The sequence below is a fragment of the Sprattus sprattus genome (assembly GCF_963457725.1).
Source record: "Sprattus sprattus genome assembly, chromosome: 15".
NCBI classification, from domain to species: Eukaryota; Metazoa; Chordata; class Actinopteri; order Clupeiformes; family Clupeidae; genus Sprattus; species Sprattus sprattus.
In genome coordinates this window covers 23359636-23373952 of record NC_137913.1, presented here as the reverse complement: position 1 = coordinate 23373952, position 14317 = coordinate 23359636, and the positions used below count along the sequence as shown (strand labels likewise).

At 40.4% G+C, this 14317-nt stretch overlaps 2 protein-coding genes across 2 annotated transcripts in view; one reads left to right on the top strand and one right to left on the bottom strand.

Annotated features, from left to right (window-relative positions):
* Positions 1-205: 205 nt before the first annotated feature.
* unc45b (unc-45 myosin chaperone B) lies at positions 206-6888 on the bottom strand. The gene is made up of 20 exons (XM_080852957.1): positions 6791-6888; positions 5834-5995; positions 5617-5653; positions 5334-5509; positions 5148-5237; positions 4864-5031; positions 4338-4503; positions 4045-4215; positions 3765-3936; positions 3331-3631; positions 3106-3200; positions 2816-2957; positions 2578-2718; positions 2330-2457; positions 2143-2209; positions 1809-1922; positions 1607-1722; positions 1373-1490; positions 966-1121; positions 206-727 (listed from the first exon to the last, which is right to left on the bottom strand). Exons 2-20 carry the CDS (start codon positions 5993-5995, stop codon positions 443-445), a joined length of 2805 nt encoding a protein of 934 aa, XP_080709083.1. The 5' UTR covers positions 6791-6888; the 3' UTR covers positions 206-442.
* Positions 6889-8583: 1695 nt separating this feature from the next.
* The window catches only part of pip5k1bb (phosphatidylinositol-4-phosphate 5-kinase, type I, beta b), a 34739-nt gene continuing 29005 nt past the window's right edge, over positions 8584-14317 (top strand). Inside the window, exon 1 of the mRNA XM_080853034.1 lies at positions 8584-8705. The gene's annotated coding sequence lies outside the window, so the exon portion shown is untranslated. The remainder of the gene's footprint in view (positions 8706-14317) is intronic.

Below are 14317 nucleotides of genomic sequence, written 5' to 3'. Positions count from 1 at the left end.
AGAAGTAGCTGCGTAATAGTCAGGGTTTGTCGAAAAACACGTGTTGGGCAATCATGTTGCTGATATGCATTGATTTAACAGAGTTTTAGATTCCATTGATCTACATCATGTCCATTGATAAAACATAAGATATTTGTTGTCACTATGTAACTTGTCCCGTTCTGCCCCCTGCTGCAATGATAACAGAATGACTGTATAAAGCCTGTTTGATGCCAATTCATCTCAATTTTATTATTCCTCGTGGGGTATACAGAAGACAATACAATCACTTTTTTTGTACAAAGTCCGTTTCATCAGGATGTGTAAAATACATTAAGCACAAATTATAACAATGGAAATAAAAAACAAATTAGAAACTAATAATTTGTCTCTGACTTGGAAAATAAATACATTACAAAGTTTTTAAAAACCTCCTGAAGAGTTATCTCAGTCCTTCAGTCCTTCAAGTAGAAATTGATTCTCTACCAGTAGAGAAGGGCTTAATGAATCCCAGATCCATCGCCTTCGAGAGGCATGCACGGGCTGCGTCGATCGCAGGCTGCCTTTTGGGGTGATCCTCCTGTTTACCAATAATTGTCAGAATCTCCAGCAACTCGCTTTCAATCATGTTCTTTGCCACCTCATCGTCAGCATTCATCATGTTGTAGACAACCACCAGACCTCTGTGCCGAACCTCCACAGTGTCATGAAGACACAACCTCTGCAAGATCTCAAGCCATTGTGTTGTCTACAGGTCAAAGAGAGAGGAAGAGAATAATTATCACTCATTATGTCAGTAATACTATGTCTCTCATGTCCATGCTTTTGGCAGTGTTCAAAAGTACACTTAACAGTCTTAGAATTAACATCCCAATGTTCTAGACCAGCCAGAGATTTTGTGAATCAGAAAAACATTTGTTACCAGATAAAAAAATAAAGGCACTGTAAGAGAAACTGGTTGAGAACAGCCCTGGCATAAGACGTACCACAAGTGTAACCTTAATGCAGAGCTTCTTATGATCTGCAGTGAGCATAGCCAATGCTCCAGAGGCTGCCCTCTGAAGTTTTTCGTCATCCTCAGCGCAGAGCAACAGAAGGAGCTTCATCCTGTCATTCCCATCCTGTAGGAACCTCTCTTGCACCTGTGGGGCCACACCAAAACAGTTTACTTGCGAGTCTGCACTTTTGTGGGTTCATTACCCTGTTTATTTGCACAACCTCCGTTTTCAGTTCCCATACAACAACCAGAGTATTTTTTTTATTTCATTGCAACATTGAAATAGATATCTTTATTACAAATAAGAGTCCCAAGATGTCAAACTATCTATGTAATTTAATAATTCACAATAAACATTATGTTCTATTTCTTGAAGTAGTGAAGATATCTGTTTACCTCTTTGCAGGTTACAAGATTGCACATACACTCAGTTGCCGCCTGTCTGATTTGGTCGTGGTCCTCAAACATGTAGTTTTCAATATCTGGGAGAGCATTCTCCTTGACAATCTTTGTCCTGTTACAAAAAGTTTTACAACATTATAGTATTGAAGGAGTGTTTTTGTCATACTGTTATTATGATTATTAGTAGTATTATTGGACCAGCAAGTGTGATTACTATGTAACACCCACCTAAGCTTCTCACTGAAGCCAGACAGGTTTGTCAGACTCATCAGCGCCTCAAAGTTCTGGACACCATCCCTGTCTGTATGCAGCAACCTGACCAGTGGCCGCACAACCTCATAGACCTGCAATAAAAACACACTGTGAGCAACAACTTAGGTGATTGTAGTCAATGTGTTTCTCATTATAACTGCAGACAGAATAGTCCTACCCTCTCTCCTGGGAAGGCCATCTCTGGGTTGGAAATGGCAGCAATCTTTGCCAAAGCATGAGAGGCTTTGATTTTTCCTTCTTCAGTTCCCTCCAGAGCCAAGGGAAGGAGTGCCTGTGATGTACAGGGTAAAATAATAGAGGCCATACTTAAGAAATTATAATGTGTTTATCTTTTATTGTAATCTACAAATAATTGGCAATAGTGAGCTTTGAAACGACACTGAAACTGCCATGCTATGCTATATGTGAAAACAATACAAACATTACACATTTCGATAGGTGATCTGAAGATGTATTGTTTTTATGGTTGTGTATTATAACCACTCAGTTACCTTCCCACCTCCATGAGCAACTATGATGCCACGGTCTTTGGGGTCATCTGCTAAAGCCAAGAAAACTCTGTAGAGGAAGATAATTGCTCTTAATGTTCTGGCCATGTCCATTGACTGTTGGGTATTCATTCATTTCTTTTGAAGTTGTTGAAATATTTAGTATTTCAAACAAGGTAGCAACCATCACCTTGCAAGCATTTCTTTGGTCTGGTCAGTCAGAAGGGTGTTGTCTGCTTTGACCATCACAGCAAGAGCGGAGATCACACCAGCTTTCAACATCCTCTTCACTCTCTTCTGAATGAAATCCTTTTTATCCTAAAGCATAAACAACCACATGGCTCTATAAATGACTGCATTAGAGAAAACACATTTTACACACACTGAAAACTGCACTAAGTGCCCTGAACAGTCCAACATTTATCAAACTCCCGTTACCTTTGGGTGTTGCTCTGGGACATGCTGCTTAGAGAACTTGGCTAGCTGGACCAGCTCAGGGAGGATATCCTTTTTTTCATAACTGTTGGTACAGTTGACCAAGGTGCAGGCCACTGCATAAAGAATAGTCTTGTCTGCAGACTAGAAAAGGAGTGAGGGGGGAATACGTTTATGTATGTTCTATGCAAAATTAGCAAATAATGATCTGGTACATTATTTATTTGTATGACATAATTACCTTGGCAAGTTCATACATAGCTTTCATGGCAGCCTCATCCTCAACAAAGTCATCTTTTACATCAGCATCATTTGAGAGGTAGGCCAAACCCTCCACAGCCCATTTCCTTGTACGGGAATCAATAGCAGGATTGCACAGCCATCTGAAAGATTAGAGTGCCAAATAATTACGTTATTATGTTACATCATATGAAAAGAACACATACATAAACTCTGAATATCATACATTGTATTTCTCAGTATGTTTCACCTTTACAAACCAATAGCCTAGAAAGGGGTAATTATACTCACTTTCTGCACTGCTTGGCCAGCTTCTCAGTAGAACCCTCTGCAAACTGTCTCATGGCATAATCATCACCACCAGCTGACCCAAGCTTACACAGACCCTGTGATAACATGAAGCATACATTATCAACCAAATTCTTCTGGCATAATATCAAAGGCAAAATGCAAATGGTTCCTCCCTCAATAAAAAAAGACTATCTTCAGGGGGAAATGTCAGAAAAAAATACTTACCACCAGAGCCCGGATCTTAATCTTCTCATTCTTTGTCTTTTTGTAGATTTCCTTGAGCAGGCCTACGCCATTGGTGGTGAAGAAGGTGGCACGACTCATCTTGGTGGAGGAGTGGATGAGGGCCTCCACCGCCACCATTTGATCCACCTCACGCTCTGAGCCACAGAGAGCCACCATCATCTCCATCACGCCCTGTCCACCCACCAGCTTGTCACCGACATCGAATGGACCCTGGAGGAGCCCTGACAGGGCGTTGATGGCATGGATGTTCTTATCCATATCATTGGGGTCAAACTTTCCTCTGGGGGGCAAGGTAAAAAAATATATATTTTGTGAGATAATTATGGTTTTTAGCAAGTGGAGCATGACTAATCTGTTGATTAGTATCCACCTGTTATCAGTTCAATATTGTGATTGGTAGAGAGAGAACTCACTTAATGTATTCATCACAGAGTTCCCTGAAGTTATCTCTCTCAGGGTCGCAAATCAGGTCATCATACAGCTTGTTGAGGAGGACGCTGGCAATGAGCTGGGTGTTTTCTGTCATAGGCAGCTGATCTGGCAGTTCAGGTATCTGGCCACACACCTTCAGGATCTTCTTCAGGCCTGAGTAAGTAGCAGGAAAAAAATGTCATGTATATGTTGAAATTCTATCAGTATGCAACAGAGAACATTTACACGACTATGAAGCATTTAGATGAAATAATTGATTACCATGGTCAATGGTGAAAAGAGTTCTTGAATGGTCCTTTTCTTTCTTCTCTTTACGTGGAACATTCCTACACAAGAGGTTGAGAGCCTGATCTCTTCCATGGCCTGACACCTTCTTGCTTGCAACCATTTCCAGCAAGGCCATAAGGATGGTCTTCAGATCCTTGCTTGAATCTAGAATAAGGAGGTGGAATTCAGTCAAAGTGATGAAATTTGGTTTATATCCATTAAATTATGACACTGAAATACGAGGGCAACCTAAAAACACACCCCAAAAGGGGTCCCCTGTTTCTTACCAAGAACAATAGCCTCCTCTTTGCCATACTCCCTCCTGTCCGCTCCAGACAGGGAATCATTCACACACTGGAACATATTGCAAGTTGCCAAGGCAATCTCTTCATTGTCCACTGCCATAATGCTGCATATCTTCTCAATACCCATGAGGTGGATGATAGCCATCGCCTGTCAACAGATGTCAGTAAAATGTAAGAATAAATTCAGAAATAGCAAACATACCTTCTGTTATGGAACCGAAACAGTCCCCCTGTCCTCCAATCCTCAGAATAACTGGTATGTACACATGTCCTGAGCATACTATACGAACACTTAAATACATAGATTCACAATGGCATTGCTTTGAAGTAAACAGAGGTACATTGGTTTTCGTTATATCTTTTATCTTTTATATTTTGCTTTCTTTTACTATTGTGCTATTCTCTCTGCTACAGTAACACTGTATATTTTCCCGTTGTGGGATTACTAAAGGATTATCTTATCTTAAATGAGTGTTCCCTAACCTCTCTGTCTCGCATAGAGCCTTACCCTTGCTTTGTGCCCAGTGCACATTCCTGATAAGGTTCGGATAGCTGCCAGAACCATCTGAGGTTTTCCGGTGTCAATCAACTGTTGCAACAGGGCTACACCATTGTTCTGGAAAATTCTCTCAGCACCTGCGTCCTCTCTGGCCAGAACAATCAGGTTGTTTGCAGCCTATAAAATATACAGAAGAAGTGGATTCAAACAAGATGTTGAGTGAAGCGTGTAAAGAATTTCTCCACTAACAGTCTTATATGTAAGTGGTTCTTCATTTGTTAAAAGATACAAACCTTTTCCATCTTGTCTTTCTCCTGTTCTTCAGCAAGCAGGATATCAAACATATTCTTTACCCTGGAATCAGTTGAGAAGGATTCTTTCAGCTGTGGGGAGGAAAAACAACATTGTGAATCATGTGTGAGTTAACATCAAGTGTAGATAACAACTGGTCCTCAAATAGCTTAACTGTTCTAGCTCACCTTCTTTTGAACTTCTATTGAAAGTCGTCTCAAGGTGTCTAAAAAAGTTTTGTTCTTTGGCTCTATTGTGGCACATCTCTGGACATCCTTGAAGGCCATGTCCAGCTTTCCTAATTTTTCAAGAGCTTGGCATCGTCTGTACAGGGCTTTGATATCTGCACCATCTATATCAACAGCTGTGATGAAAGGCAGTGAGATAAACATGCAGAAAGTATTAATTCATTTTCAAAATGTACAATAGGATATTTTTGTCTCTTTCAAAAGTTTTAAATGTATATCATACCTCTTGAGGCATCTGACACAGCTTGACTGTATTTTTCCTAAACATAAAGAGAAATTCAGATATGCTGTTTTTTATTTAAGGATGCACCCATAATTCAAATGACTATGTGTGGTGGAAATTATGTAAGGGATATTTAGAAGCATTCACAAAATGTGTGCGTATGCATGTGTGCGTGTGTGTGTGTGTTTATAATGATGATGGAGATGATAGGTCTTACCTTCTTGAGGAAGCAGGCTGAACGATTTCTGCAGATGACTGCCAACACTTTCTTGTCTTTACACACTTTGAATGCTTGTGTGTAGCTTTCAATGGCTTTGTCAATGTCACCTTCCTGGAAATATTTATTTCCCTCCTCCTTCAACTGGACTGCGTCTGCCATCTACAATTCAAAGAGCCTTGTTCAAACATAACTCTAATAGATAGATTGTGTTTCCACTGAACAGATTAAGCTATGGCCCTTCAAAATGAGAACACCCCCCTTTTAGCATTTTCTTCATGAAAAGTAATGCACAATGAGTGGAAAGCCACATGGATTGAAATTTCAGTTCGATACAAGAATGACCATTCAAACTAAAACCATTGTCAATAAAAATCTAATTAACTAATATTCTGATCAGGCTATTTTTCTGAAAATACTGTGAGAAATACATTCTTTCTTGTGAATGACTGAGAGAAAAACAATGTTTCTAAATTTACCACCAGCTTTTCCATGAACATTATGTAACAATTCTGACTACTGCAATAAACATAATTGATACATATAAATCTACAAACAAATCAATTTGCAAAATTAGTAAAACAACAAGGCCATTTGTGTTCCTACTAATGGGCTTTCAAAATGTTCAAAGAAGTTTACTTTAACAACTCTCTCATATTGATCACATTCAGAAATAAAGATGGTCCATTCTTACCGTTCCACAATACAGTTGTCACTTGAACTCAACTCTGTTTAGCAAATGGCCCAGCACGTGTTATCTCAATCTTTAAATGTCCTTCCCTCAAGCCTTATTTGGGCAACATTTGCTCACTACTGAAAACCTACAGCTGATAGCAACCACAGAATAGACAAGCCCCTATTTGAACCCCTCAAAATTCCCCCAAAATGATTCTTCATTGAACATGGAGGTGACAGAGGTCATGAAATACTACAAGAACAGACAAAACATCACTTTACCTCAATAGATGTGTGTCACGTAAATTTTCTCTACTTGCTTACTTAATTCGTCTACTAGTAATGTTTCTCAGCTTTTCTCTCAATGCTTGAGACCACCATGTGGGTTTTTTATAGCTCTCACTCAGAGAGATAGGCACATGCCAGGGGGAAGGGCACACACACTTAGTAAGACAGGGGACCACATTTACAAATTACTAATCAAAACAGAACAGATGTGTAGCTTTGAAGAACTTTGTGTGGATATTCTCACAACAAAGTCTTCAAAATGTATTGTTTTATGAAATGATGGATGTTAGTAATTTGAGTGTATTATATGTGTTCACCAAAAGCATTGTGTCCCCTTTTTGTGAAATGGGCTGACTGATATATGCTATTTAAGGAATAGGTTTGACAGCTGAGAAATCACCAGCATATGTCTGTGCGCCTTGAATGGGTGGGGGTAGAGTGGGCAGCCTGGGACAGCTGTGAGGATAGAAAGGTCCAGTAGATTCTAGAATGAGAAAGTTCCTGAATGTGACTTGGACACTGCACGGTAGACTGTTGCCTTCCCAAGATCTTCTGGGTCCTTTGTAGTGGTTTGAAACTTGCTCTAATTTCAGGTTTTGTCTGAAGTCTGTACAAGATTGAAAGGAAGTATTTTTTTGAAGGGGCTGGGCCTGGGCTTTGTGTTTCTACCGAGTATGCTTCTGGTGATCTAGTTGCACCAATAGTGTCTCTATCTCAAAATCAAACAAAAAGAAAGTAGAATGTCCCTTCCCAAAGAGAGGAGGACAAGTTGTTAACTAAACTAAGGAGTATCAGGTTTTCATTCATTGCACCTTTTACTGTTTAGTATTACAGTAACATTCAACCAAGCAAGTCCAGTAGGGTGTCTCAACTAATTATGAGGACCTTTACTTATTTAAAAGCTTTGTCAACTATTCTAATCCAATACACTTTTTGTCAAATTCAACTAGTTGTTCCTCGCGATCCTCCAGCTGGCAGGGGTTTGTATGCCTATACATTTACAACTCCAGGCAATCAAAATGATGCTTCTGGAACACGGAAGGGAGGGGTGTGATTTTATTGAGCTCAAATATCAACAACCCTTCACCAGAATTGTGGAGTGTGCCTTTAACATGGAATAGTTTTCCCTGACAGTCTACATCTGAAGAATGTGATGCCATGAAGTTTTCATTCCTTCACAAAATGCTACGTAATACACAATATGTAGGCTGCTAAACAGTACATCTGGTCTTCCATGACCGTACTAAAAATACAGTTTTATCACTGTAAAGCGAGGAGTGACACGCCTTTAATGATTGCAGTGAAACACTACACGGATAGACAGAGGGCCAGGTTGAAACAGTCTCTGTGGGCTATGTGCAATCTCAAGACTTACCATTTGATGACGCCAAAAACATAGCAGTAGGTGGTCATGTCATGACAGCGCTGTTTTGGCTATGGTGAAGGGGTTTTAATCACACAGTAGGCCATAGGTATTGTAATATTTATGACACTTTTCTTCTCCAGATTCTCCTTATTGATTTTTACCAACAAACAACTATATACATTCTCTTTAATCAAGTTTAATTAAACTATTTTCTCTCCGTTTCAAACTTAAGTTGGTTGGACCACTATTACCCTGTAGATGGCCATGTTGGCTTATCCGTAGCCTACACTATCGGTGTACAACGACGGTGCGGCAGAACTTGACATAAACACTCGACCACTGAGAGGTGGAGACTGGCGCTTGCGTCTGAGTGTGTGTCTTTCTAGGCGTTGATACTGTGAGCTGTCATAAAAAGCTGCGGCAGCTTTAGTTTTTCTTCAGCATCCACACATCCTTATTTTAAATATAATTGGATAATAACTCTCTGTGTGTCATCTGAAGGAGCTGGACCGACACAATAGAAGCTCAGGCCTTTATACGAAGGTAAGGATTTTTGTGATTCATATCCATAAAATTGATTTGAACGTACCTGTCCATTTGCAACACCTGGCTGTCTCCTTCAACGTGTTGGCAACATGTCGCGGCACAGTGCTCCAGAGTGAACGTTGAGGTGGTCCAGCGCACTGAGAGTTCGTAGTGCTGATTTTCTCTGAAAGATATTGAGTGTTAAGAGGTGGAATTCATATCTATTTAGAAGCTAGTCATGTAAGATTAACTACATTTTTTGGCGGTTTGAACATAAAGTTGGTTCTGACTTCGAAGGGAAACACAAATTACGTAGCCTAATTATGCGGGAGAACAGGATAATGTGTAGCCTATGATTTTGAAATGTTGCTTCACAAATTCTCTTAAAACATATAAAATCTGTCCTTACTGCAAACAATCAAAGACTGGTGCAATGTCATGAAATACAATACAAATTCGGTGGTGTCGATATCCACAATATCTAATATTTTCCATCTAATAATCGGCTGGAAGTCTATTTGTTGGTACGTCCTTGGTGGATAGAATTACTTTGTTATTGCTGGATCAGTTGAGTTGTTTAAACACCATACATGAGCCGATGCTATTGCTGTTATTACAGCAGTCAACATATCGGATTTTAATAGCTACATCACTTTGTCTAGTGTAGGTTACTCTTGCGGTTGCTTAACACATTGTGCTCACTCGCTGTCTGTCTTTATTAACATAGCGCTTTATCAAGACAAATACTATCTCATGTTGATTTGTTTGTGTGTGTGTGAGTGCGTGCGTATGGCTGTCTATCACTCTCTCTCGCTCTCTCTCTCTCTGTTTGTGTGTGTGTGCGGAATATGCGCGTGTTCACACTGTTCAGAATTCGGAGGAAGACATGGAGAGCATTACAAATTTGAGATAGTTAATCCCAGACATTGATCACTACACACAAGCTATGAATTCCTTCAACATATCGTCGTATCTTTTATGGATGGCAATACGCACTGTCATGGGGCATACCTGGAGGCTGTCACATGATTGTGGGAAACAATGGAAGGAAGACAATCCATGTTGGGCTGTACTGCACATTCCTGCTCTGTTTATATTCAAGAAGCTTTTTTAATCCGCTGGACACAATCCAAGTCACTCATCTAAGAGAAAGTCTAAGAGGCATTGTGATTCCTACCGCAGCATTCTCAGGCAATGTTGATGGGCAACTTTGAAAATGTTTTGATGTTGAAACAATGAAAAAGACAGATAAATAAGGCAATCCACTTTAATGGTTTTGTTTTGACTACTGAATATGCTCATATTATCCTTAATTTACCATTTCATCTCATGTTCAAGAAAAAAGTTTTTAATTATTTTAATTATAATTTTTAAAAGGGCAGCCAGCCACATTGTTATTTGCCCCAAATAAAATGAACTCTTTAATCATTGTGCCTCACAGCCCTCTCCTCCCTCTCTGCGGATTGTAATTTGCAAACCGTTGCATAGCAGCAACCTGTGCATGTTTCAGGTGTCTGATCTCACACTCATGTATATATCGGCTGCTCCTTCATTGCCACCATTCCTGCTCCAGTGCTGACGCCTGTGCTCCCCCCCCCCCCCACACACACACACCCCAACCAGCTCCCCATGTCATCGTCACACATACAACTCCATTAGGTTAGAGATGTGAAATATCTCTTCCAGAATGTTGAACTGATTGCATTGCAGCTGAGGGAAGGCGGTGTCACGATTAGCTGCATATGTAGGGGGTCAAGTACACCCTAAAACTATAGTTTCCTTGTGCTGTTGTGTAATTGATTATGTATATAGAGGTGGAGGTAGGCTACTGTATTGGTAATGTCATGTATTTGTCATAATTGTAGGTATGCAGCAGGCAGGCCATAGTAAAGATGACATCTTTGAATCAGTAGCATGAATGTTTCAGTTTGGGGGAACTCTTTGCTCACTCACTGATATGGGTGTGCATGTGGCAACATTGTCAGACTGTGAGAAAGTAAGCAGATGTGTGAGGTTGTTATGACTCCCAGCGAGAAATGAAACACACACCTTGGCTGGGGCTTCTTGTGGTGTGTGTTTGTGTGTGTGTCTGTGTGCTCCCATTGTGGTCATGGTGCTATTATCAGCAGCAGTGAGACAGAGTGTTGTGTTTGTCTTGTCAGACAGCCCAGACTCAAGGGTCTTTAGACGTCTCGCAAAGTCCATTACCCTGAGGTACAATTTATCTGAAGGGGTTTTGGATGCAAATGGTTCCGGCACATGCAAAACACAAAAACATATAAGCTGACATTGACCTTTCAGAAAAGCAATATAAACAAAGTTTCTCTCTTAAAATAAATGCAAAGTTACAGTTTGATAGCAGCTCACATTGCATTGTTAATTACTGAATGCTAATGTTGTCCTTGTAATCTGAGCACCTATGCGTTCTGATATATCAATCGAGGGAAAGGGATAAATGACTTGATGCTGAAGCACTGGACCTTTGTAGTCTTCCATTTTGGAGTGGTTGCCAGAGGCTCTCCTGTCAGTGACTTTGCATTGGAAAACAGCAGATGCAAATCAGCCACTTTGTTGAAAAAATATCTGCAGAGCAACAAGGATTTATGCCACCCTCTGTCTATCACCAAGGAATAATGAGAGAATATAATTGACAGAAATATTTTACAAATAGATTTCTTCAGAAGTAAGTGAGCATGAAGTGTAAACAAAAACAGACCTAAGTACATTTTTGACACTAATAAAAGTGCCAGCTCATGGTTCCCGTCAACTCAAGTCCCCACTTGCTGGGTTTCCATCAAACTCATTTGCATATTTTAAGCACAATTATGAAAAGTTGGCTAAAAGAAAACAGGAGGTTGTCAGGGAAACATGTAATGAAATCCCAACAAATGTGATTTGATGTGAATAAACCTGTTTCCATCTACCTTGGTCGCATTTTACTCTATGTAAATTGGCAGTTAATCCATCCCCCTCTAGCGAATAGATTTCGTATTCAATTTATATTTTATGCAAATTTCAAGCGTGTCGTCTCAAAATTTGCATTAAAAAGTTGGATGGAAACCCATCTTATATTTGTTGCCTTCAGTAATATGTACCACTTGGTTGATTTAAGGCTAAAGGTTGGCCCAAGGTGCAATCACTGGAGTGGCTTGATAATGAAATAAAAAGCATGTGAGTGTCATCTTGAGACAAGTTACATAACTTTTTAAAGATTTTACAGAGCTCAGCACTTTCCGTGTGCAATGCAGATACATTATGTGTGACATGGACACATGACATGGGCATGATGTACCTCTGGACATTGAGCCAGTGATCTGCATATTACAGTTTAGATATTCAGACGAATGTCCTCTCTGTGCCAGTGAAAAACGATTAGGCCTTTTGCTTCTTATCAATCCCTAAACTCATAGACAGTGTCAGCTGGACTTGGCTGACCTCTGTTCTCTGTAATGTGTCAATGTTCTATCAAATGTGTGTGGTGCAGTAAAGGCATTCCCCCGCCTCAACAGTGCTGTGTTGTTTCTTTAGTGCAGGCTCAGTTTGGAAAAGGAAGCTGGTAAATGTTTGATGTTAGTGGATGTTACTTTGAATAGGTAATTTTGCGCCAAGACACTTATGTTGGATAAGGGGTGTTTTGTGTCAACCTTGGAAATCCTTCTTCTTCTTCTTCTTCTTCTTCTTCTTTTTCTTCTTCTTCTTCTTCTTCTTCTTCTTCTTCTTCTTCTTCTTCTTTTTCTTCTTCTTCTTCTTCTTCCTTTTTTCTGACTTGAGATTCAGTTTACTCTTCCATTTGAGCAAACACTGACATTGTTCAATTGAGAGCAACGGATTTTGCACTCCTTTTGTTTTTGTCTGCCTTGTTATGTGTGTTTGCAATATAGAGTGTATCAGTGCTTTGTGGCCCAACTAATAAACCAATCTATTATTATTTTAATTTGTTTTGATAAGCGCCACACTTTCACGGCTCTCTAACTAGTCCTTTAAAGTCACCTTGAAGTTTTGGCCAAGGCTGTTTAATAAAGGAATAATCTGTTATGTCATCATTGGATAGAGAAGCCCTCTGTAGCCTCAGGCAGGCTCTTTCCTCCTGATACCAGTTAGCCCTCGATTATGTGACTTATTTCTCAAGGTGCACTAGGGGTCTCTCTCCAATGTATGGCACTGAGGTAAACCACTCCCCTTTTTAAAAGTATGCATGTGTTACACTGTGCCATGAACTTCTTATAAAGTTTTTATTTCACATGTTCATTTGTGTACATGGATTGCAGAGGTGGTGGCAGAGAAAGCGAGAGAGAGAGCAAGAGAGAGAGAGAGAGAGAGAGAGAGAGAGAGAGAGAGAGAGAGAGAGAGAGAGAGAGAAACTCTGTGAAAGACCACATACAAAGTCTTCCATTGTTCCCTGTGTTGGTTACATAACACATGCAGTCAAAATAGACATGTATCCTCTCCTTTCCATCTGATTTGGGATCTTAATTACCAACTACTCCCCTTTTGCCCGACTGGTTTCCTGGAAGGTGCTTGGGCGCCAGGTTCTGAAACTGGGGCTGGCCACAGATAACTCGCCTAAATGAAAAGAGGAAAAATAAATATGTCTGTGCCCAGACTGGTCTGCGGAGGAGTTGTCGCAGCAGCAGGATTAGCAGAAGCAAGGGTAGCAGCAGTAGGGCTGTTGTGACTGCCATCTCACTCCCTGCAGAAGGCTGCTGGGGCAGGGAGTGGTGGCTCTCTCTCTTTCTCTCCCTCTCTCTGGATGGCTGGAGGAGGGCAGTGCCAGTGGGCCTAATGAAAGCCCCTCTGTCCTGGGCGCTCTCTGAGATCATGGTGCCCCTGTGCGGGAAGTCAGGCAGCAGCTGAGAGTGGGAGAGGCACAAACTCGTATCTCATTCCCAGACGTCGCTCAGCTTCTCTGTGTTGGCCTGTAAGAAGCGGGATGGACTTCCGCTGCTGGAACTGCGTCAATGAAGAGAAGAGAAGTCTCGGTGTGTATAGGTCAGCTCATGCCATTTGGAAAATTATGTGGGAGCACTATTTATTTCTAGATCTCCTTTGATAATGGAACAAATGACCATTAAGGCTTGTTTTAGCAACATCGTGTTGATACAGTTAAAGCATTTCGTTTTATGGTGCACCTTCAAGGTAGATACCAGTGCACCAAAACAAGCATACTCTGCTTGACAGTTTTACGGTTTTCTCTTTGTCCCTTTCATGGCTTGTTATCATTCTTTCCCCTTATCTCTTGGTCTCCCTTCTACAAGTTCTCCCATGTGACTTTGTGGGCACAAACTGACCCTGTCTGCTTGAAGTCCACAGTTGAGAACAATCCATGAATAGCAAACACAATCTGGTAGAATAGTTTTTCTCAAGACTGTTTACCTGTCTTTTTTTAGCTCTCTGTGTTTGTTTATTTTTCTGACATCCCTCCTGCTGTTTTTCTGTTCTCTCATTTATGACTGCATGTCAATATGCGGTTATAGCTGAGGTTTGAAATACAAATATTTCCAAGTGTTGTTCTTTTGTCCCACATTTGAACCATTCAAATGTGAATGCTCTTCATCTATTATTTGCATATTTGCACAATAGGCTATGCATATAGTATCTTTGCACAGATGCAGTTTTTCACTCCTTTAATT

Bases quoted from the DNA above. Each gene is read 5' to 3' on its own strand.
- unc45b (XM_080852957.1), bottom strand. From the start codon at position 5,995: ATGGCAGACGCAGTCCAGTTGAAGGAGGAGGGAAATAAATATTTCCAG. The intron at 5,032-5,147 runs GTTTGTATCTTT...TATATTTTATAG, and splicing joins AGAAAGACAAGATGGAAAAG to GCTGCAAACAACCTGATTGT. The intron at 1,122-1,372 runs GTAAACAGATAT...GTGGCCCCACAG, and splicing joins ATCTTGTAACCTGCAAAGAG to GTGCAAGAGAGGTTCCTACA.